At 38.1% G+C, this 26,939-nt stretch overlaps 1 protein-coding gene across 1 annotated transcript; it reads left to right on the forward strand.

The window, feature by feature from the left end:
• The first annotated feature begins 8,555 nt into the window (after positions 1–8,555).
• LOC124156419 (glucose dehydrogenase [FAD, quinone]-like) lies at positions 8,556–11,571 on the forward strand. Its single transcript, XM_046530970.1, has one exon. It carries the CDS (start codon positions 8,862–8,864, stop codon positions 10,707–10,709), a length of 1,848 nt encoding a protein of 615 aa, XP_046386926.1. The 5' UTR covers positions 8,556–8,861; the 3' UTR covers positions 10,710–11,571.
• The last annotated feature ends 15,368 nt before the right edge of the window (positions 11,572–26,939 follow it).

Consider the following 26,939-nt stretch of genomic DNA (forward strand, 5'->3'; position numbering starts at 1 on the left):
AGGTATGAGAATTCGTTCCCTCCCCCCCGCCAAACAATAAAGGGCTTTAATAAATGCCAGGCAGAACTTCGTTAGGGCATTTTCTTTAAACGGCTTGTGCCCTAACACCCCCTGCCATACACCTATTGAGGCGGCTTGCAGGGTAAGGTAAACTGATTTTATCTACCCTCCTTAAAGCGAGCAGAGGTCTATTCATTTGTAGATAAATAAGCCATTCCCCCATTAACAACTTCATTTAGTAAGTTGAAATGAGCATAAATTATACAGCAATTTACAATTGCTCGGTACGAATTTGAAAGATAAAAACCCAATATCATGACATATAAGGAGGAAAATAAAGCGGAAACTTCACCAATAACAGGGAAGAAACAATTTCAATATAAAAGCAACCGCAGCTTAGTATCATTAACACTTCATTCATACTTGAATCATAAAATAGGGCCACGTCATAGGAAGTAGTTGTTTAGAATCCTGAGAAACAAGAGCCCCAGCTAAAAATAAATAACTGAAAGAAAAAGACCAGCTTCAATGCCACGGTGGCTGCGTCATCTCTTCTTCGATTCCATGTAGTTCTATCAGCCACAACAAAAAGACGGTGTTAGACTTCCTTATTAGCTTTCCTTATAATTACGCTCTGAGAACCTTACATTATCCTTCCAACTTTCTCGAAAGTTATTCGTATTTTTAGGGATATCTCGGTAGATAAGTACACAATGCAAGCAAAATATCTTCTTCTATAAATAAACTTGGAGATAATTTCAATGATGCAAGCAAAAATTGATCAATAGCTCTTTCTACAGGAAAACAGATAGGCATCCTAACCGTGTCGAGGCCGAGGAAGTGAAGTACTACTTTCGACATGCGATTGCTTGTGAATTAAAACCTATGCTTATATTATACTTGTTTAATCCACCAGAATGAAGTAAAAATATTATCCTTTCTTTATAGCCTCATCTTTTGGAGGAGTGGCCTTATCTTACCTTGCTTTTCCCTCTTCTTATTACCCTATTAAATGTTTCATAACCATGGGCTGTCATTGGTCTGAAGGTCAAATACGATAATTCTTCACTCTTTCTCCTCCTAGTAAACAAAACAATTCTTCTTTACCACTGCCTCGTGATTTTTGATGATACATTGCAATTTAAGTTTCATTATTTTAATTACTCCGTAGTGCATTACATGTTTACATTAAATATTTCTCCATTTAGCTTCAATTATTGCCAATTTCCATTCACCTTTCACCGCAGCGATCAATGAAGTCAAAAAAGACGCTCATGAACGCGTTTCTTTTATAATATATTCTGTCCATGCTCTGCATAATATACGGCCAAAATATCCCGATCTTCTTCGAGAGAACAGCTACTGAAGTCGGCTCTATTTCAAGAGCGTGACTACTGTTTGGTAGCGAAATCGGAACAGGGTGCCCATGAACTTCAAGCTATGAAGGTCGATCAGATTAGGAGGACGCCAACGATTTCTAAACCGCTGACTGACTTTTGAAAGACTTCCTTAGTTCCTCGCCTGAAAGACAACGACATACTCCTATTTCTCCAGACCTTGAAGAAGACTATAACTGATTTGCGGACAACATTAGGTAAAGTATTTTGATAATTTAACACTCCTTCCATGAAGGAAATTTAATAAAAAACATTTTCTGGAAGATAACGAATACACCATAATAACATTCTCAGCATGAACTAGTCAATGATATCCGTTCGTTTCGCTAAATAAAAGGAATAATTTCACCGATGCATGACGATGGCGCTCCAATTTTCCAGCTCCTTCTCGGAAAAATCGTCAAGATATCTAATCACTCGACTTCTCAACCACGTCACGCCATTCAAGTGTCTTTTCGCGGGCACTTTCTACGTCAATGAGGTCGTAACTTGATAGAGAAGAGCTGTATACCATTTCTCAAAATGAAACAAACCGCGCTGAAGGAGGAATTGCGTTTAATAATAACATTCACTTCCACGCACTGACAGTTCAAGAGTAGCATACATTATACAACAAAAGACATGCAAATCAACGAAATTAGGCACCCGCGGAGATATTGTCTGGTTAAAGGTTTGCCAAACAATAAAAATTAGGTATTTTCGCCAGTGCATATTAGGTTACCACAGTAGAACACAAAGATCTCTTCAAATACATCAATTAACATCGTACGGAGGAGCCATTCTATAAATTTCGCACAAATTAAAGTATACATTATAGCCTTAGTAAACATACAGAATTGGTATAGAATAAAGTAATAATACCAAGAATGGCCACATAGAACTATTTATGACCAGGACTATTTATATAGAATGAGTAAAATAAGTTAAAAAATGTGTACATAATCGATGGTGCAATTGTTTTAAAGGAACTAAGTCATAATCTACGAGATATATTCAATCTCCAGCATCTCTTCTTTTATTAAAGGAAACTCGGCTATTACAATGTTGCGATAATTACCATACTGCAGAATAGTATTTAGCAGAATAATAATTACGTGAGAGTTTACATACCTCAATCACACGTATTTATGGTATATCTACTGGATTTTTATAAACTCACAACACTACGGACACTTACACTATCTTCTCACCATCTTTCTCTAGCTAACTTGCAATCTGTAAGGATAGGAATTAGCGGCTGGATATTAGCGTAAGTTTCTCATGATGGCTTTACCGATTCCGTGGAAATCACTATTCGACGAAATATGTATCTCTTCACGGTAAGTGAAACGTTGGCAATGTTTTCACACTCTTTTTGGTCAAGCAGAGAGCATAGGCGTATTATATTCATAATTAAGAGAATTCAAATACACCCGCTGGGTGTGCGTCATAGTTCTCCAGCACCATAAGCGTAGATACCTAATTATTAATAAATCGAGATGACTCGTAACAATAATGCGACATTTCCTGCGGGCACAGTGCAAACGCCAGCATTTAGCAATTCAAGAAAAACCAATGAAGAACAGTTTTAACAACAACTTTGTAGTAGAATAGAAAATTTTCAAGGTTAATAATGAATATCATCTCTTCTCCCAAGGTTCTTCCCAGATATACAAGTCTTCACATGAAGGTTAACTACCACTTCCACAGAAGCCGCGAGAAACTACCACTTCCACAGAAGTCGCGAGAAGTGATAGCAGTTTCGCGAGAGAACTTTCTAATCAACACTGAGAAAGATTCCCCTGTCTAAAAAAATTGATTTCAGCTCAAGAGAGGTGTTCGTTTTTGAAATAAAAGGCTAACAGGGCCTAAGACCCTCTTCCATATACCTAGGTTGTAAACATTATACGCCTTATTATTGGGAATCATGTTTTCTGAGGTGATATATAAAGCAACAGAAATTTTCCATCCTTTAGTTTAACAACTTTTCAAGGTCAAATGTTAATTACGACAACTTAACATCTCGTTCTAATCATTCCTACGAATGCGCTAGAACTGCAAAGCTATTTTTTTTCAATCACACAAATCATACATTTACAAAGGTAACATTTGATGGAATCCAAGGGCGAAAAGAAGCTCAGAGTAGAGTGGCCACAGGTTTCAGAATGCATATCATGCATATGTATATAATTCTACCTTCACGTGTATTCGAGATGTTATAAAATATCCGCCTACGGTGGCTTAGACAACTTACGACTTAAGAATAACGCCGAAACTAAAGCTAAAATTAATTTATCACTGTCAACTCAGAAACTCATAGATAAAATATCTAATACATAAATTCCCACGTTAAAAATTTAAGCAACAAACTAAATATAAAAATCACTCATTATCATCAGGTATGTCATCCGACATTCATCATAGTCGTCCGACAATAGTATCTCTACACAGCTTTAAGGCGATACCACCAAGAGTGTGGGTATCCAAAAGAAAAATTTATCTTGGAAGAATATAGAAAAAGCTTCTTCCCACGCTGAAAAATATACGCTCTAATTTCTAATTTTTTTCACCGCCAAAGTTGTCCTTTCTCGTTTTTTCTCGCTGCCCGTCAACTGACGTGTTGCCCGAGGCCACGAAATTGATGCCGAGAATTCGATGATACATTTCCGGTACAAAAAAATTAAGGAGGACCTTATAAAACGAGGGAAAAAATAACACCAACGTTAATAGAGACCAGGAGGCGAAAGATTTAACACGTAGCGACCGAATTTTTTAAGGGAAAAAACAAACCGCACCCATAACTACCCTTCTTTCTTCTCCTAACACCTCCTCTCCCACAGATGAATGCGATATTTTCATTCGGAATTGCCCTAATATCTCCGGAAGAAGAAAAGAAACGTTTTAATTCCCAGGAATTATTATTCCCAGACGTTGGAATATTTAAAAAAAAGGAAAGGGATGAAAACTGCACTGTTTTCCATTATACTTTAATTTGTGTAGCAATAATACTTTTAAAAATTCGACTCCATGGAAAAGAACAATAAAAAACAACACTATTAAGACTGCTTGATGATTACAAATGGGAACAAGAAGGCTTCAGATCGGGTTTCCGCACCCATGGGAGGAGCTTGAGAAGGGGGAAATTTACCTCTGAATACAACCGAGGAAATTTTTTCGCCAAGGCTGATATTTAGCATTTTAAAACCAAGCGTCGTGTACAAAGGACCCTTCGAATTTACTCCCAGGGAAATACCCTTAATAAGAAAATACACCATTCGCACCAACATGGCATTTTCTATCATAATATGCACTGCACATTGCCTACGTTTCGCCTAAGTTCCTCCAAAACATATATGCCAGCCTACGGACAACTCTATTAGCTCACAATGAAAATGGATTATTCCATTCCATTCCAAGAAAAAGAAACTTCATGAGAGATGGTATTGGACTCAAAACTGCCCCGGAAAATGTACTTATTCTTATATAGTCTGAGGTTTCAGACGAGATGGAGTGTAAACGTGACATAATGAAAAATGAAAAAGAAGGAGCAATTTCCACAATTATAAATTTATTAATACTACCGGTTCCGCTTTTCAGCATCATCAGGTACAAAGATATCAAGTGCGCTACGTTTGAATAGGAAAGGCAGGATGGGGGTGGGAAGACGGACTACCGGTAGTATTAATAAATTTATAATTGTGGAAATTGCTCCTGCTTTTTCATTTTTCATTGTACTTATTCTGTTCAATTTTATTCTAGAGCCAGAAAAAGCATGGGTTGGCACTTAACTAAAATCACTCACGTCAGAAAATTCGTTGTTCGAACCCCGTCCGAGTGGGTTTTTTTACATCAGGTGATTGAATCAGACTTTTCGTTCCTGCGAAACGGAATCCAAGCTTACAGGTCCATTTCAGGGTAAATTCACCATTGTGGGAGATATTTTCGGAGGAATCCCGATAGAAGTATGTACACTCACCATATTATGCGTCGTAAGGCAGAGGAACCGTCTTTTGTCAAGTGGAGCACAACGCGGACACGTGGTTTCACTCAACCCTTTCTCATTTTCCTCAACGTAGCGAATGATGTCCGCCAGATACCTCAAATTACCAACCAATGAACGATTGCAAAAATTGAGCGAATGAAAATTACTGTGGACAATTTGAGATTAAATAGTAAACAAAGAAATCAGGCTCACTTCTCTAGCTAAATACAGAGATGCAAATTCAAGTCATTCTATGCCTTTGTTTTAGGACACACATGAGTTCGAATCACAGGAACAGCATTGCTCTTAAAAAAACACGATAATTCCATTAATGACGACTATCCATGATCAGAGGGAAAGTTCAGGTAAATTAATTATCTTCCACGGAAAGGAAGTCAACCTTTACCAGCCATTAAGTCACGCGATTCCAGTTGAATAATGTCATGATGCAAATCTTTGGCGTTTTATCGAAGGCGTTACGAATAATGAAAGATCATTAGCAAAGTAGACTTTGAATAAGTAATTACAGCCACTCGCGGTTGCATAAAGCCTCACTTATACGAGTTAATTCCCTTAACTACTTGACTGTTGACATTGGATTGAATGAACTCATGCAAGACAAAAACTTCTGTAAGCTTCCGAACTAGAAGTCTTAATAATCATAAGGAGGTTATGCACTGTTTCTGAATTCATTAAAATTTATCATTCAAGACTTTAACACTGTTTTTTTATTTCCTTGTTTGCTAACCTAAATTAATTTTATTTATCATCTTCGGAAAAGTTTCCCACGCACAGAATGACTTCTACCATATTTTTCTTTCATAATTTAATGAATGCCATTACTGATTTAAATGAGATCTTCACACTCTAAAAATTGACGACTTGCCTTTCTTCGCAAATTCGAAAATCGGCATAGATACGCATATTCCTATTTCCGGCATAGAACTCATAAACATAATTAACTAAACCAAAAAAGTTTTGATAAAATGTTACTCTATCTTTGCCCCAAGAACACTTCCACTCCCCAAAAAGATATTTTGAGGAAAGTCTGAAAAATATTTTTAAAACAGGAGACGTTACACGGGATTGTGTTGAAAAATTACAAAACCGCAGTAAACCATGAAAACCGTCAAAGCACAAATTTGCATCACAACTAATATTTTAAGCAATTATTCCCGATCCATTCTCCTCAGTTCTAGCGTGCAGAGCTTCGATATTATCTGCAATGAATTTATAATTTATAACTTCACCTCAAATTTTCTCCACACTTCTTCCAACACCAATAATCCTCCCCTAACCCAACCGATCTCACTCAAATAAAAAATAATTAATAACTCACTCAATCTAATATTCGACTATTAAGAACAATAATTTTATGAAAACAAAAATCTTGAAGCATCGTTCAATTCATTATGGAATCCCGTCAAATTAGTAAGAAAGGTATTGTCATCATTACTCCAAATCACTTTGAAAAAAAAACACTTGCATTTCCTCTTAAGTCACTATTAACTGCTTCGAAGAGCGAATATTCCACTAAAAAAATTCCTTGGCGTTGACCCAAATTAGGATCCCCCGAATTCTCAAATGGTGAATTGAACTATTTCACTCTGCAGTTGTTTTCATATCCTGCGGATTTTCTTTATTAGCAGGCAATTGCTACTTAAAGTTATTTCATTTTTATGCCCTCACTTAAGATGAACGCGAAAAATTCATAATCAATTAACATTTCCATAAAATGATTTAATTTGAAATAGTTTTTTTTCTGAATGAAAGCATGACAAGATTAGCGTTTAAAATGATAAATTATTTCAAGTGATCTCATGAAATTCGAAAACGGAATGAGCACAGACAATGAAGGATGCAAAATAATATTCTCTGAAAGCAGCATGTGCATGCAAATAAAAATTAAAATTATTAATGAGATTTATATCCTGGTAATGTGATTATAATGCACGTAGTACCCCCGTCGATAAAGAGCAAGGATGACAAATTAGGCCAAATATTTACACTGATGTATTTATTCCACAGCTAACACGTCCAACGAAGGCTAAAGAGATTATTTTTTCTTACAACAATATTATCCACGCTTATAAGCAATAAATTTATAAATTTCATTGATGACACATAATCACATTAATTTTACTACAAACAGACATGGAAAAAGATACTAAAAAAAGAAACATATAGTTTGTGGTGCAACCTAAGTTAAATAAGGAAAAAAATTGGGAAGGGAAGTGATACATGTGCTTCTATAGCCTACCCATTCCCCTTAAATTGATCATTCATGATGAAAAGTAGAGTAATTTACGCAATTGTATATCATAGTCAATGCAATGGTTCAAGGTAAATGGTTATTACATGAATGCAATAGTAGACGACATAAATATCAATTACCACCTATTTAAGGGCTATAATTGACCTCTAGTTGAACACGAGGTCGCCTTAAAAAGATAATTACTCTTTTCAGCTTAAAACTAACTCTCTGAGAACGCTGACACCGAGAAACGCTTCAGGTAAGAAAGATTCTAGGCAGATATAATAGTTATCCCAATTGAAATTTCGCTACCCAGAGCAGACAATTGATGTTTTACCAATGATTAAGGTTACTTGAGCCGGGAATGGGGTAGATTCGTTACTTTTGAATGTAAAAAGTCGTACATAGACCTTATGACGGAATAAAGGCTCTTTGAGCATAAGGCGTCGGGTCTAAAGTTCTATGTCCCTACCGACCACTGAAGTATTGCACTTAAAGTGTTACACGTATAATAGGGCAGCTTAAGTCTATATTCCATGGCAAATATCTCGACCTGTGTTGAGTCCGGCGATCACATTCCATTAACGAGTGATCGCGTTTTATGGAGAACAGTTTAACAAATGTAGTTACATTACTTTGCAATATATTTTCTAGTATAATAGATTCCTGCTAGATAAGACAGATTATTAGCAGGAATGAAACGTCACCATAGAGCTGAGAATAGAGAGAGAGAGAGAGAGAGAGAGAGAAATCCCTTTCCAGTATCTCTTCCATTTATACGCGTTTCTGAATTAAATTAGGTCACAAGGACGTCCCCAAGGCCATAACTTAAGTAGTACTAGTAAACCTTAAAGTAAGCACACCAATTTCACTTATCACAAACTTTTATATGATGTGTATGAAATTTTAATATATTTTCATCATGTTTTACAGGTACTGGAGAAAATGCAGCGGCTAGATCTGAACACAAGACTTAGTAAACCAGAGAGGAATCGCACGGTTTCCTGACCGAAAGTGAGACTTCCTCACATCTTCAAGTCAACGACATGCAAGGCGAGCCTCCTGACGTAAGAGGAGCAGTAGCACGCCGAAACCAATATAGACACGAAAGGACACAGGAACAACGAGGCCAACAAGGATCCACCGTAACGGTCACGCACGGGGATAACGAAGTGATAGTGATAAGCGCGAATTTGAGGAGAAAGAACGAAGGTTGTGTAATTTGTTCTGCTCGTAGGACCAGGACAAAATGTTTTCTCCATTCTCCAGCCTCCTGACCCTGCCCCTATTCCTGGCGGGATTCGCAGTCTACAACCGGTACGTCGCCCACGATCCAGAGTCGCATCCTGAAGATACCAAAATCGTGCTACCCGAGTACGACTTCATCGTGGTCGGAGGCGGATCGGCCGGAGCTGTGGTGGCCGCGAGGCTTTCGGAGATACCGACGTGGAAGGTGCTGTTACTGGAGATGGGCGGCGACGAAAACGAAGTTACTGACGTCCCATCCCTGGCCGCCTACCTGCAGCTGGGCGAAATGGACTGGCAGTACAAGACGCAGTACACTGGTAGGGCGTGTCTCGGGATGAAGAACGGCAGGTGCAACTGGCCGAGGGGAAAGGTTTTAGGCGGGTCTTCCGTGCTCAACTACATGCTGTACGTGAGGGGCAATCGACGCGACTACGACGGCTGGGAAGCCGCCGGCAATCCAGGGTGGGGATATGGAGAAGCGCTGCACTACTTCATGAAATCCGAGGACAATCGCAATCCCTATTTGGCAAGGACTCCTTACCACAGTACTGGAGGCTACTTGACGATACAAGAGGCCCCTTGGCGATCTCCACTGGTGCTATCATTCGTTCAGGCAGGTACGGAACTAGGGTACGAGCACCGGGACATCAACGGCGAATCCCAGATGGGTTTCATGGTTGCTCAGGGTACTATTCGCCGAGGATCACGATGCAGTACCGCTAAGGCCTTCCTTCGCCCCGCCAGACTGAGGAAGAATCTTCACGTAGCTCTGAATGCACACGTAACGAGGATAGTGATGGATCCGGTGCACATGAGAGCATATGGGTTAGAGTTCGTCAGGGATGGATTGAAACAAGTCGTCAGAGCCAGGAAAGAGGTGGTAATGTCAGCTGGATCTATTAACACGCCCCAGATAATGATGCTCTCGGGAATTGGCCCAAAGGAGCACCTCAGACAGTTTGGTATACCTGTCCTACGAGATCTTAGGGTCGGTGATAACATGCAGGATCACGTAGGCATGGCTGGGTTGACCTTCCTCATCGACCTTCCCGTAGCAATTGTCCAGGATAGGCTGCCAGCAACGGCAATCACCACCGAGTACGTATTCCGAGAACGTGGACCCATGACTGTGCTTGGAGGAGTGGAGGGGCTGGGTTTCATCAAGACCAAGTACGCCAACGCCTCGGATAACTATCCGGACATCCAGTTTCATTTTGCTCCAGCATCGATTAATTCGGACAATGGTGCGCAGGTGAGAAAGTGCCTGGGTCTAACTGATGAGTTGTACAACGCAGTATACGCGCCGATAAGTGACCGCGATACGTTCACCATAATACCTCTTTTGTTGAGGCCTCATTCCACCGGCACAGTCCGCCTAAGAAGTAAGGATCCAAGAGTGTATCCCGCGATCGACGCTAACTACTTTGATGACCCAAGAGACATTGCCACCCTAGTCGAAGGTGTGAAGTTTGCCGTCAGGATGAGCAGAACGAAGGCCTTTGCCAGATATGGTACACGGCTGCACACGATTCCTATACCCGGATGCAGGCGCTATAAGTTTGCCTCGGACGCCTATTGGGAATGTGCCATTCGCCACATTTCGATGACCATTTACCACCCTGTGGGTACGTGCAAGATGGGTCCAGCATACGATCCAACGGCTGTGGTAGATCCTAGGTTAAGAGTTTACGGAGTTCACGGTCTGAGAGTTATAGATGCATCAGTGATTCCTACGATGGTCAGCGGAAATACCAACGCACCAGTGATTATGGTGGCAGAAAAAGGTTCAGACTTGATAAAAGAGGACTGGTTAACGGGGTACATCCCAACTTCAAGAAGGAACGGATAAAACTGGTAATCCCAAGGAAGCTAGGACAGTCTCGCAGTCAAGTATTTCACGAGAGCCGACCATTTTAGAAATAAGAGATCATATCAATAAGTGTGGATAGCCATATTTCTTCCGTGTCAAAAATATCTTTGCTGGTGTGAGTGAGCCAAAGAGTTTACAAAACATTAAAAAAGTGAATCTAGTTAATTTATAAACTCGTAAATAATTTTATAATCTCAAAAGACCTTCGGTTCTATGGCTAATTCGAACTGTTAATGATTGTTAGTCATAGTAAGGCCCAGTCGCACCATAATAATGTTATAAGGGGTCACAAAAAAGTGCCATAAACGTCAAAAATTACAAGGTTAATATCACGGTCACAGTGCTGAATTTTATCGAATGACTAATTTTCACAGCGAACTGCAAAAATCAAAGTGAAAAGTGAACATATACAAGTGATGATATTGCCAACACTAATAAATCGAAACTAATGTGCAAATCAAACACATGTTGCACTGGAAAATCTTAGATGAGTCAGTTTTTTCCAGATAAAAGCATCTAAATCTCCCCAGAGAAGTACTTTTCCAAAAAATGATAAAATAACTCAATAAGGAGACATGAGTACTGTTTATTATAACTTTGAGCCCCTAATGCTTTAATTACCTTAAAAAATCCCATTCTGTGATTATTTAAATATTGTTGACCTAGTGAATTGCATAAAATTGTTTGTTTTTTGTATTGAAATAAATGAGTACGACTCAAAAAGATTGATGACAAACATGTAAAAATATGCAACACGCTGTTATTACAATACTTTGAGTAACATGTCTTTGTCAGTATTTGTTTTGAAGATTTGCAAGAGTATATTTTTTCCAGGACCTCACCATTTTATTGATAATTTCACACTAATATTGCTTAATAATGTTTCAATTAACAGGTCTATAAGAATAAGTAGCACTAAAAAGAGGCAATTTTTCATCTTATAAATTACGAACGCAATAAATACGGCTGTCAGCAACTTCAGAAAATCATAATGATCAAAATGCTGAGCGAAAAGAATGAAAACTTCCAATTTTTGCTTACTTTTGAGAAACAACAGGAACTGGGTTGATAAATGACGAATTGGGTATAATATTAGGCTCAATGAACAGGAAAAAAGCTATTGATTTTACGTGGAATTGAAAAAATTTATAATAACGATGATAATGTCATCGTTAATACTTATAACTTAAATATAAAATATCTCATTTTCTACTAAAATGCGTTCATTAAATGCAGGACCTATTCCAACTAATAGAAATCCTTTTACAACTAACAAATAGAATGGGTGCATACTGTAGATACTTAGGTAACAGGTGGTAACCGATGCTTTCATATAATGAAATATAAAATGTAACCACATCCTAATCTTTAAGCTCCCGCATGCCTTTTAAGAAACATGAATTAAGTGAAAAGCTTTATAAATCAGACAACTTGGACAATGAAGGCACGGAATATAGCACATTTGGCAGTTAAACATAGAAAGATGAGTATGAAAAACATCATATAACTCTGCTTAACTTTGGCTTATATCATTAAATAGAGAATCATCAATTATACATTTAAACGACACATTATGAAACATATTATGAAATACTTTTCTATTGAGGGATTCGGAAGGCTACTACCTTTTCTAAGTTACGTTTTATTTATTTATGTTACACTCCAAAAATCTTTTCCAATCCAGGTTTAGAGTATCGCCACCGACACAAGAATTACTTCAAAATAAAGTCGGTAGCGCTTCAAACAGATGTGAGTCCGAAATGCAAGCAACTATGAAGGAATTTTCTGAACGTTGAATGCCAACTTTGTCCGTCATACTCCCACAGGCAAACTGATACTGTAAGACTGTCATTATATAACAATTGGTCGACGTGGTACCAGTGATCACGATTACTTACATAATGACTAGATAAATTTTAAAATATTACTTCATCCCCAAGAGCTAGATGAACAGCATAACAGAGAAATGTTAATTACGAAAGAAGGATGATATAACTGGACGAAAATAGTACTTCTAGAGCCCTATTAAACAGAATATTAAAAAATAAAATCATTCAATACACCGGACAAGAAATTAATAATTTGTTTAATATTAATAATAAAATTGAAGACTTTATCGATAAATCATTGTACTAATGCAATATTAAAAGCAATATGGTAGATCAATACTCAATATTTAAAATTTATCGAACAATTTAATATTGTCAACGAAACATCTCCATGAAAAGTCGTCGTTGACATTCATGTGACCATGAAATGTATCTTTCTTTAAGTACGTTGATTTTTCAGAGCGTTAAATACAAATACAACACTAAATAAACGTCGAAATCGTCGTGTGCTCCGCGAATTACACTACCTCACATCAACATGATTTCCAATATAAGCCGTGAAAACGGTACCATCGCAGCTAACTTTCTGTCCTTATCACATCTGAGCACCCATATAGATAATAAATTCATAGTAATATTCATATAAATAGTTCCTTGAATTCGTATACCTGCATTCAAAACGCCTCTCTCTTTCACAAACGAATTTTTAACGATTTCTTCGCATTTAATATAATCTGAATTACAAGTCCAGCAACCAAACAATCACCAGAAGTCAAGGTTAGGAGGAAAGAGGAGAGACTGCGGACAAAAGCGCTCCAGTCCCGCCTTCAAATTCAGGAAGGGGGCGAGAAGGAATGAGTATTCCGATTTATTCGCACTTTTGGGGCTCTGAGAGCAAATTTTAACACATTTATTTTTTTTTTTTCTCACTTCCCCGCAAACCGCACAGAATGGCCTTCACAGCGGGGTTTGCAACATTAACAATAGAACATCACAAACATCCATGCCCTAGATGGGGACCACCTACCCAGGCGGGATTCGAACCCGCGACTACGGATTGGCAGGCGAGGAATTTACCCCACCGCCACCGAGGCCGGCGAACTTTTCAACTTTTAGTAGAGTAATGATAAAATGTGGCTAAAAATATCAGATAAATGATATTATACTGCTTTGATGCCTAAAACTTTTAGTCAGTGTACATGAAATAAAGCGAATAAAATTACTACGGTCACCTTCTCGATGGAAAAGGCGACGAAGCTCAGCGGCGACGCAGGAGACTTCGAGGGGAACCCCCAGGCCTCGCTCAAACGTTTTCAACAAACTCCACCCACGTCAGCCGCACGTAGTGCAGGAGTGTATAAGTATATCCCATTAGATGCACGTGCGACCGGAAATCATCTAAAGTGACACAGTGTTTTGAACAATACATGCGTACTTCCACTCAAGGATGACTGCTAATGATTATTTCGCACCTTTACAGACATTCTTTTTTTTTAAACAAAGTTTACGCAAAGGCAGAAGTGGCCATCTTTGCTGGTCGTTGAACATTCCATCGATCACTAGTTACTACGCGATATATTCACCATATCTTTCAAATTTTTTTCACGGCATATAATTTGGCACACTTACAAAAAATTAATCAAAGCTCGAATATAAAAATAAACTGCGCAATTAAATACTAGTTTTTTCGTCAACTTGAACATTAACTTCATAGAAGTTAGTAGATAAGCAAAGCATTAAGTTTTGAAATCCTGAAGGTTTAACATATCGTTCAATTATAATATTCATTCCTAACATCCCCCAATATATACTATCACTGAATTGAACCCACACTAATATCCATTAGCGCATACTGCGCAGTATTTTCATTAAATCACTAACGCGCCCTTTATTCAGATTACTATTTTCAATCTAAACAAGATCATCAATATTTTTGAAAGGCTAATAAGGGCAAAACTATAGGAGAGCCCACAAGTCCTGTTTCCAGTCCATAAAACTGTGGTGCTCTGCGAAAAACGTTAGAGAATAATTTAACCTCAATGACATTAGCCTTAAGCTATCATTATATATACTAATTAACACAACGAGCATCGCAAGTCAGGAAAGAAATTTGTTTATAAAATTGCGTTGAATACCGCAATGCATCATCTTAAGTTATTACGAAACGGTCCTCTTTCAATTGCGTTTGATAAAATAATACGTTAGCAATTATTATCAAGGAGATATGCACCACGCAATATCTACGGCAATAACAAATTCCAGAGATTTAATATCAGAGCAACAACACGCTCGCGGGCAGATGAATGATATAATCAATGAAAGCACCACATTTCCACATTTTTTGCTTCAACAATCTCATGCAAAACTTCGAAAGAGCGTCATCACTCTTGAATCAGAACGACAGAGGCTAAATGATTAGAACATTTCTCCACGTTTCAACACCATGACATTCATACAAAATTACTTGAAAAAGCTGTGAATTCATCATTTGCACAAACATTCCATCGAAGTCGCATCGTGACAAGCAATGAGTTTGAATCTTAAGATGACAGGTCATTTTTACACGATAATGAATTTGAAAACCACAGGCAATTTTTATATTAACCACTGATGCAACCAATTGATACGATATCTTATCTCTGAAAGGTTAAAAAAAATGCACATTATTAAGACGTTATTGAGCAATTATTTTTTTAGCTTTTATGCAGGCGGAATAATTAGATACAACGTGACAACCCATGACAAGTTCTGATGCAATAAAAATAATTGAATTCAACACCGCAAACAATGTACAAATAATGGTTAGGTACACAAAGCCAGATAAGTATGAATAAGTATTTTACCACAACACGTGAACGTAGGGTGAAGATGGTAGACTTTAACATGGAGCATGGCATATATCTGATTTCGCACAGCAGAAGGTTTTTAATAAACGTGTAAAGGTCGGCTGCCAGGCTATGTTGCAAGCAAACAATACTCTTCCAACGTACGATTTTTATTATGTACAAAAATCGGTTTACACTTGAGGTGGCACAGTTCTCGCATAAAATATTACAAAGCTCCCTTGATTACATTGCTCGAAAATTCAACGTTTACATTCAGTACACCACAATAGAAGTAAATATAAAATTGAAACCCTCCATAAATCAGAGTTTCGGCCACAGAGTCTGCAACCTAACATCCGATTAAGATTAGAAACTGATATATTTCAGCAACTCTTCCTCATAAGCCAAAGACTTAATCCTCGTTTCCACCTAATGGTTCATGGCTTGCCACAGATCTGTGGCAAGCCATGAACGATATTCTGCATTCCTCGGATTTAATGGTTAATTTTACATTTTACTTGATACTAAAAACATCTTAATTTGCAGAGCTAAAACTTCATAAGTTATCCTGTACAGTCACCATGATAATTCGACTTTCGCAACGCGTGTGAGTCAATACTATGATAGCCCTTGGAATCCAAATAACTCCCACTACCACCACGAAAATTCTGAAATTCAAACGAAATTTTGGCGAGTGAAACAAAAATCTTTGATAGAGACACTGAAAGAAGACTAGCATTCGTTGACAGGAATACTAACACACGACTACAAATCAAATTGGCTGAAGGCCATCAGCGTTTTCTCATCCCATTGCTAGAGCCACAAAGGGAGAGATTTAGGAAGAGTGAACACGACGCGCTAAGCATTTCAGACGTACACTTCACCACGCGATGGACGTATTTATGTAGAATGTAGATAGATTCGCCAATGGACGATTCAAAGGAAATACTTTTCGCAAACGCAATTTACAAGATGTTTATTCAGCACAGAGGGCCTCCATCGAAGTCAAAATACAAGTTCCCCTTTATTATAAATAATGGTTAAGGGGAATGAGGATAATTCTACCATTATATTTTTAGGTTAACACTTTATCCAGCCAAACCGTGGCCCCATTTTCATTTAAATAGCGTGGTTTGACTGCAGCATTTATTTCCTTCTCACCGAAAAATTAGTAAAATAAATGAAGCGAAGAGGAGAATTAGGTATGATGAACATTATAACAGTTTTTAAAAATGCCGTTTGTGCCCTGAAAAAAGGCGGCAAACTTAGCCACTGAAACGATGGAATTCATTAACCCATTGACCTGGAGTAATACCGGAGAAAGCTTCATTTTTGTGACGGGTAGAAGACAAAATAATTATATAGCCAGTATTTTGCCAATCAGGCAAATATATCTCACATAAATCAATATTTTTCGGTTGCTTTGACAAGTATTGCCATAAGAACATTAATGGAAATGCGGATTTTCTGCTGCAATGTCCAGAAAATATAGAATGAAAAGCCTTCTTTTTGAGGCTGTCATTCGATGGCGTGAAGATAGAAGAGGATATTTTGAAATCATCGTGAAAATTACGCAAACTTCGAAACTCCCTTAAAAGAACAATTTAGGATCATTTTCTGCACGGAGTAAAATGTGTTACTTTAAACTTACATGCATCAAGGACAACAAGGGCGAATAGTGGGGAGCCACGAAGATGACCGCTAAATATTGAGAAAGGCAAGAGAACGTTCTGTCAGGGAGAGTAACCACATACATCAGCCTACCGTATCCGCAATCGGATCGTGAACGATGGGAATGCCCCGCTGAAACGAACAGGCGAGAATCTTGACCCAATTCCGAATACGCTCGTATATATTTTCGCTAGCAATTAGACGCAACCTCTTTACCTATTTGTAAGCCTGACCTCATCCGTTTACTTAAATAAGGAATCATTCTAAATCAAAGTAATTTATGCCCGAGCTAATCTCACATGATCGTTTGAAGGAATGAATACTTCTATTTTAAGATAACAACCACTAGAGACGCAATCAACAACTGGGAGTCAGCGTTCGCATCATTAGCACAACACGACACAATTTCTTACGCCTCAAATCAACAAATATTGTCGGAGCCCAAACAACCACCGGAGATCTTTCATAATTTTTACCAGCTACTGCAACTTCAGTGAAGAATTGTTTTTTATTCGGCCGTAATAATTTACAACCCGACACGTGAGCGTTGAAATTCACAAAGCCTCAGCAGAAAATCCTGATTACCTGAAAATTGTACTGGATGATAACAATTTACCCAACCACAAAGTATTACCAATTAAGCAATCGATTCCCTGAATAGCTGAAGCCAGCAAGCAAAGGTCCAAAACCTTCTCGAATCCATGCACATTCGCATAATGGACTTGATTCATCCATTACTATATATAATTTTTGCGAGGAGTGTTAACGAATCTAAAATGTAACACTGACTAAACAGCTACTGAGATCACTGATTTATCATAGCTACTGCAATATGTGAGAGGTTAATCAACATTGCGAACATGTTGAACTCCGCTCATGTGATACGAGTTTTCACAGCAAGCAATGAAAACAAATAAAACCCCCACTGTATGAGTAAATATTTAGTAATAAAAGTAATAATTCAAGTAAACTGCAAGGGATTAGCTTTTGGAAAATTACTCTATTTCCAACTCTTCAGCTCAATTAGAGCGTAACCTTAATATCTGAGACACAATTTACAAACGATAAAATAATTTAAGAAATTGAATTAATACACTTCCCAGCGAACCAACGTTCAAGGGACAAAAAAAATATATGCAGCACACAGACAAAAATTAGAATATTTTTTTGGTGTCAAATCACTATGAAAATATTTCGTCGAACTAAGAAAGGGCGAAAATAGATTCTACTCTGACATTGATCGATACCAAAACTATTCTTTCGGGTCTCGTAGGACAGTATATTATTACGAGCGTGCTGCGCCCGCTCCCAGCGGGCTTCCCCCGCTCTTTTCAATGCAAGTCCACAGAGGGATAGGCGCGTTTCTAATTTTAAAATGTAGGAAAAAAAAGCAGGGGCTTATGTACAAATTTAATTGGAATGTTCATGTACAAATTAAGGTCAGAGGACCTCTTTAAACACAACATTGGAAGTAATTACACTATCCTCAGATAAACGCACATGATGACTCATACTTACGTATCAACAGGAGACTTGAATGCGGAATCAGCCGCATTTTGAAAAAGTTATTTAAGGAATGCGAGATATTGTTGCAAATGAACAAATGTATCAGTTTGTGCGCCGTTAAAGTCAGGAATGTTTTTTTGTATTTTTTTATTATTTAAAAATCAATATTAGGAAACAATAGCAATATTTAGGAAGTAAGATATGCCGTCGCATGCTCTCTGATAAATTCTGTGCATTTTGGTAACTCATTTGTAGAGTTGTTACGTATAAGTTGAGAAAAAGGCATCTATACAGTAGAAATAAAATAGAAGATACACCATGCATCAACGTCAAAGACGCCGAAAGACAATACGTTGATTTGATAGGATTTCGTCGACAATCACGCGCAGCTGTTGGCTCCGCACTCGGTAAGACGCAAATGGAAGTCCTCAGGCAAGTAGAGGAGGACAGCACGAGCGACCAAGAGACATGGTAGGAAACCTCACGCCTGCCTCGACTAATACTATGAAATTAACTCTTCCCAGTATTACCCGTCCACTTGAATACTCACGGTGTGAATCTTAATCGTGACATTCACGAATGACCATGCGTTTACGTAACCGGTTGACACAGGTCCCAGAGTCTCCAATTTCACCCGTCATTTTCTCAAGCAACAAATATGTAATACCTCACGTGACGTGACAACAAGAAATCACTACCTAGGCTCCACTGCGTAGAGGCCGTTTTACACGGGGCACGCAATTGCGCAGGTTAGAGCATTATATTTTTTTTCTTCTTATCTTGACCTCGTTTAATACATGTTAAAATAAGTTTAATAAATGTTTGGTCAAGATAAGCAGGTTAGAGCCACAATAATTTCTAAAATGGCGTGGAATTGCGCGAATGCATGAACTGAATTAGATCAGGGGCTATTTTGCCGTCTCGCATCCACGCATTCTCGCATGTTTTCTAGCAATTCACCGCTTTACACGACGCAATTTTGATTGCACCTTCACACGTACGCCAGATTGCGCAATTCTGTGTACCGCATAAAACGGCCTTAAGGGACAGCTTCAACGCACTGAGATGACGACGCTAAAGCATCATGAATCTCCCTCCCGAATTTTTTCTTTCCCAAAACCATTGCATAAGCCTAAAAATCATTAAATAAAATATGACGAAGGATTAACTAATATGATTAAAATGGTGGTTTTGAAAAAACTGATTCATAGAAACGAACGGCTTTAAAAATTAAATCTCCTTCACAATCGATATTGCAATCATTACGCAATTTTCCCACTCAGAAATTAGTGCTTCAGTAATTCCGGAGAGGAGAAACTGGACGCCGATATAAGCCAGCGTCGCCTCCGCCGCGAGCCAGCCAAACGCTGATTGTCACCACATCATTGACATTACATAATAAAAATTTCTCCTTCGGATTTTCCCATCAGCCGCAAACCAAACTCAAAGCCGGTATTTTCACCGCCGGAAATGGAGACGGAGGAAAACACACCACGCGAATAATAGGCATGCAATGAAAACTTGGCGTAGGACATAATTTTAGACTCGATCAATTGGACGATGGTGTGGATAGTTTCTGAATGACTAGACAAAATAAATCAACAGAAGAGAAAAGAAGTATTATAGGCCTGTGTGATACTGAAAATTTCCCCTAGACGTGAACAGAGCAGCGGAAAAATACCGTGATGCCCTTTCATAAAATTGATGCAAGGAAAGTGAGCTTCTTTGCTCCTGCGATCAAGGTTAGATTTTTACTCAACATCCATCCCTACGCTGTTGTTTCCAAACTGCCATTAGATTCATCATTGAATGAATAGTATTCGACATTTCTGCCGGCTGCCCCCATCTCAAGGTATGACCAGCCATTATGTACATTGGTTTGTTTTCCTTTACCATTCCTACATTTTGCAGAATATTCTCCAGGAATTTCGCAATGCATGCGCATGAGTAATTAAAATTGCAACTGTCAACTCACACCAGATAAAGTCTGAACAAGGAAAAGTAGCAATTACCTTGATTATTTGTCACCGCTGAAATATTTCTATGGCAACTTGCCTCAAACTAGCAGTCAACGCTTACTCACTGGACTTTTACTCATTCCCTACACATTTCTCCTTTCAAGCATTCCAAGGCAATAACAAACACTCTTTATTAAATTAAACTACTTAAAGAAGAACATATTCCAGGGGTTAGCAGGCTATAATCAATAGTAGGATAATACTGCCTTCTCTAAGATTTAAGAAGTTGTTCTAAAATAGTTTAGAGACCTTTCACATGATGGCTAATCTTGCGAGCCGCAGAGCATTTGACATTCTTCAGGGAACCATAAAATGTTCAATGCAATATATTATACACGAAGCCATTAAAAACTCTCTTGAGGGCCACCTAACCAAAGTTATTAAATATGTAAGAGGCAAAAACGGAAGGAATGCTTTTTAAAACGATATAAAATGCAAATTTGAATGAATGTTTGGAAGCACAAGCACTTTCCTCGTAAGAACAAAACAAATCTGAAAAATAAATTCTCCTAAAAAATAAAAGTACTTACGACGGAAAATAAGTCATCAAACAGGTTTAAGAAAACAGATTATATTCATAAAAAGAGAAACAGAAGAATTACAGCAAATTAATCAGTAAGCAAAAGCGGCTAATCAAAAAATTAAACAGGGGAACAAAAATTGGATATTAAAAACGGAAAATGAGTGTTGGTAGAAAAACCTGTATTCATAATGGTGCCGCAGGAACATTATATCATAATAATTCTCTTTTAAAATTTCTGATAGCATTTATGGATAAAAGCACAGTAAGGCCAATCAAATGCCAAAATAAAGATTTTTTCGTTACGCCGAAAAGGTAAACAAATATGTAAAAATAATACTAACCTACAACAGCCTGTGAAGATGAATGGAAACGTCTTCGTAAAATTCAAGGAAAAATCTTGCAAAGTCAAAATACAACTGCGAAAATATTTACCGTACGTAGCCTTAAAGGCCCGATACAAACAACGAAGATCAGTAACACAGGGTCCAAACGTAAATAAGCCCATAATTTACGGGGAAGGTTTATGAAGCGTAATGCAGAGCTGTCGCATCGACCACAAGTGACAAGGCCAAAGGGACTACGATGGCCAGCAAAGGGCGTAGGAGACGACCTTTGGCATAAAACAATGGGAGTTATTGAGAGTTGGGCGGGGCTAAAGCAACACCCAAGGTGCTGAGAGTGTTCTTATAACGAGGACGAGATAAGATACTTTAATCTGAACTGAAATAAACTCTCCAAGGAAAATATCTTACAGTAGAATGTTCCCTTGATTTTCAAACTAAAATACTAGCTCCCACTTCCTTAAAAAAAATAAAGCTATTATAAAAGCAATAAGCAAGAAAGAGTTATGTCTCAATGCGACCTGATTTTTCCGTACCAACAAAAGCAGGGGGTAACTGAAGAGCCTCATCATCCGCGACGAGAGGAGAGGAAGTTCAGAGAGGATAAGCCGTTGTGAGGTCAAGGATATCGGCGATCCGTGCAGGGCAGGTGGGTAAGAGAGAGCAAAGCACACAGGGTGTATGCAAATGTTAAGGACGCGAGGGACCCAAAGACAACACGCACACCAAATAAATCGGCATTAGCGATTGCAGGCCATTCCTATTCTCACCTCGGGAGGAGACGACAAACGCCGGATTTTTCCGGTTTCGCCCTGAGTGGCCATCGACCAACTCGTCCACTGCTAATTCTGCTCCTTCGCAATTGCCGAACACGGAGTGACGATGAAAACAGGACTGCCCGAATATCGTTACTCGGTTCGGAATGCGGTCTCGGGTAACGAAAGTCCTCTGTCGCTCAGACATTGATGTCTCTGCAAGCTCAGAATCGAGCCACCGATATAAATCGACCAATCAATACGTCCTTGGTCATGGTCGAATTTTCTGTTGAGAAAAACTAATTTAATCTCAAATTATGACTCTTCCCTTCGCCATCCTAAATTAATTTCAATTTAAATACTAATTCAAATTTTGTTGGTATTAAGCGTAGTTTTTCCATCGAAAAACATGAAACGCCAAAATTTCAAAACAATCAAAGCGAACAGAAGGTCACACAACAAAATATTAGCATCAACGCATAAGTGCACTATATGGAGGCGATAAAGTTCAATATTAAACGAGATAATATAAACCATAGATATTAGGCAAGAGCTGTTTCTTTGAACAAACTATTGACACAAATTGTCCTTACAAATTAATCCAAACCAACGAAAAAAAGCTGGTATTTGTCCTGAACCAATTCCTTCTAGAAAAAGTGGCGCAAACACTTAAAATATCTTTATTTTGGCTCCCCATTTAGCCAAAAATTAGTGATTAGCAGCGAATAGGTGATTAAATAAGAACATTATCTAAATAAATATGATACGCACGAAAAGCGTATTTTTTTTCACAAACGCCTGCCAGTTTAATAACAGGTTTTCGATAATTGAGGCTTTCAGTTTCGACATACCAAAAAAATTTATGACTACTGACCTTGGAAATTTTCTCCACGAAGGACTCCCGGCTTTACGACGAAATATTTAACGCGCTCCCACAGAATCTTTGGATTTGTCACGAAAGAGCAAAGTTAATTGATCGGCCTGCGAGGACGCTAGAGTTCCATCAAATACACGAATTGGTGTGTATTACCACGCCACTCACTTTTGCCATGGAGCTGAGTAAGAAGAAGGAAGTCGCCGTATCTCGCCTTTTCATGAGATTTCGACAAACAGTGAAATCAACAGGGCAGGGCACATTAAATCAGAAACTTAGCATCCAACGTTAGGAAAACTGCTCGAAATTTTAATTCCGTAAAATTGTTACCACGATAAAAATTTTAAGCTAATGATAGACATTAGGTATAGCTATGTATAAAATTCGAGGAATCAAGCGAGATGGAGTGGAATTGATTCATAATGAAAGATGATTTGCAATTTTTCACAAAAATAAATTTAATCCGACCCGAGTTTCGATGTTACTACATCATTTTCAAGGTACAAATGGACAAGGTACACCATTTGTACCTTGAAAACGATGTAGTAACATCGAAACTCGGGTCGGATTAAATTTATTTTTGTGGAAAATTGCAAATCATCTTTCATTATGGCTATGTAATTTGTATGAGATTGCCAGTTAATTTTAGCATAATGTTATAGCGGCATAACTTGGATTATGTAGAATTATAAATCTTATGCAAGGAATTTCATTGTAATATCCCGTTTCCATTGAAGCATTTAAAACTTACCTTGAATTTATTCCATTAAGGAAAGTTAGCCGGTAACACACGTGAGGTTAGAGGTGAGAAGGTCATTCATTGTATTCAGTATCATGAAGGCTAGGCTCGTGAAGTCCAGGATATAACTTATACCACATAAATATTAAGTTAACGTTTAATTCGCCAATTAATTTAATTTTTGAAAGTCCGAAGAAGAGTAATTTTGTCTAGTCAAATTGTACGTCACCAAAAATTCCTAGGGGTGGATTATTTTTCTGGCCCATTCTCGGCATCGTTCCTTAGAATGCTGAGACCATACGCTCTTACACCTTCTCCAAGTGCAATCCTTCCGGGTTACACCGTTCGACAATTACTTCCCTCCACAGTTTCCTCTTCTTAGCAGCCGCACCGTCAATTTCCTTTCAGGGTTATCATTCTACCATATTCACTCTCATCCGCACAATAAAACACCTTCAAATCATTCAAATACATGCTGATATATGCATCTTCAGGTTAGATTCATCAACTTGAAGCTCCTTGAAGCATCCCTTTTTCCCCTAACGCTCGTATAAAAAAAGTCTTAGTTCATCCTCTTCTTACATTTTGACAAAAAAAAACAAACCGAACTTCGAGTTTTTGCAATAAAGAAGAGAGTGGAATATATCTTTAGTTCGGGAAAATCAGTTGTTGCAAAAGCATATTTCCTGTTAAAAGGATCTTGCCTACCAATCAAGATGTTGCCACAGACTACAAAATATTTTAAAATATTATCATCAACCTTTTCATTCGGCAGTCAATCATAAACATTACAATCAAAAATGTTGAGACCATTGACTAATTTTTGTTACATAATTGTTTCACCAAATATGCGCTATTAAATTGTCGTGGCCCAATACTTATATAACGGAGATTCCAGGTCTAGGGGAATGATTTTACCTCACAGCAATTTTTGCAATCCTTTGGCTTTGAATAATATACGAAGCCCATGAACGATAATACTATCATAAAAGGTACTCTTCTCATTGCATCCATGAATTTCTAATTATCCTTTCCTTTTCTTTCTTTGAAGGAGACATCCAAGGCGCTACGGCTACAACGTGATAATATATATTCCCACAGATGGAGGATAGGAAGTCCTCGACCTCATCATCCGGCGCGGCCCCACGATGCATGGGAGTGCAAGATTATTCATCGCAGAGCCAAGGGAGAAACCTTCCATGGAATGCATCCTTCAAACACTTGCGTCTTCAAATTGTTTCAGATATAGATCAAGGCAGTGGCGGACCCAGGATAGGGACAAGGGGGGTGTGAGTGGAGAATATCCTCCCAGCAGTAGTGGGGGTCCGAACAAATTTACCATTCTACCTAGTGTAAATTGAATACCGTCAATAGACCTTCTGGATCTGACACTGGATTGTAGAATACCAAAAACGTGTAAAATAGGCCCTAAGTTTAGAGCCAATTTGTATTTCAATTATTTTAAGTAGGCAAATATATCGGAAAAAATAATCAAATACTTTTGTACAGAGTGGCAACCTCCAAAAATTTCGATTTTAATTAGTGTGCGTTTAGACCCAAAAGGCGTATATCACAGATTTATATGCGCCACTGGATCAGGGTAATGGCAAATCAAGCAAAATAAGGCCTGATAAAGTGATAAAAGCTATACATTTAACATGATAAACTATTATTAAAATACTTTTATTCATTTTTTACAACGTAAAAACCTGAAAAAATAACAAATAATGAATTGGACACCAGTTGACACAGTCTATTTTAAAAATGTATGACTAGTATGTATAAGCGCTTTTGAAAAGGAGAAACGTATAGATTGATCCAGGGGCACGCAACACCTATTTTTTCGAACTTAGTTGACGACTTGAAACGCAGACAACGCACTGCCACATCGTCTATTGCGGCCACTCTCTCAACCATGACATTGCGCCCTTAACCATTTCTCCTGACCCCTACCTCAATGCTTCCCATCAACCCTACCACGTACGTTACTAGTGACTTAATACATAATCGATTCCCTAAAATTATATGCTGCTCCTCACTCCACGTCCAACAATATCAACGTCATCGTCCTCCTCAGACCCAATCTCCAAAGTAACAAGGGGTGTATGAAGAGAGCCCTCGGACAAGTTGATCGCCCGCAATGACGCACAGACAACGAAACCGGTTCGGCTTTAATATTGCGAAAAATTGACGCAGGATTTCGTCAACCAACAAGACAAGTGAGCAAGAAAATGAAAGAGAAGAAGTGGGCAATTCAGGGCTTCGAGAGACAGATTTACCAGACAGCGACTGAATTATTTCTCGTTGACCTTCATTCTTGTTTTAAGAGGCAATTAACTACAGAGTTCACTAAAGTAACCATGAGATTCGGCGTTAGGATAGTTGGAAAAGGACCAATTGGAGATGGCATAGAATTCTAGTAATAAAAGACAATTTTCATGTAAGACTTCTATTCAAGAGCGTTGCAAAGTGACAATAGCGATGGCATTGTTTGTGACAGTTGAATGATTTCTTTGTAGCAACAATATGATCGGCTCAAATATTTAAATTTTCAAAATATCCTGAGAATTCACAATGGAATAGGACGTAAAATTTAATTTCTTTGGTAGCCGCTTAACAAAGCAGATAAATTTCATAGAAATGCACAATATTTTACGATTTACAAGGGGATTTTACGCCTATGTTTTTATCAAAAGTAAGGCTAAATTCTTTCGCCAGAAAAGGATACAGAAGCACACTGACGCTGACAGGTATTGCTATAAAGAACCGAGCGAAGTAAAGTATAGGTGATACGTATTAAATGAAACAAGAATAGATTTTTTTTTCATTTTAAGTACCAACACACAAATTTTGTGCTCAGGAGTAGGTAGCAAAAATAAGTATAGGACAACGGAAATTCTTAGAACATGGCCGTAAGAAAACGATGGAACCTCTACAAACCTGAGTAAAGAATGCGTTCTCAGAGGAAAGTGGTACTGAAACAACGCACTACCAAAACAATCGCCTTATAAGGTCAACCGAAATCTAAATCACGAATTGAACACGCTCGTTAATTACTCTTAAGATTATAGCAAATTTAGAATTTGCTAACTAGAGGAGGTATAAAGTAATCAGGAGAGATACTTGCA

Source organism: Ischnura elegans, chromosome 3 (genome assembly GCF_921293095.1).
Source record: "Ischnura elegans chromosome 3, ioIscEleg1.1, whole genome shotgun sequence".
Taxonomy (NCBI): Eukaryota; Metazoa; Arthropoda; class Insecta; order Odonata; family Coenagrionidae; genus Ischnura; species Ischnura elegans.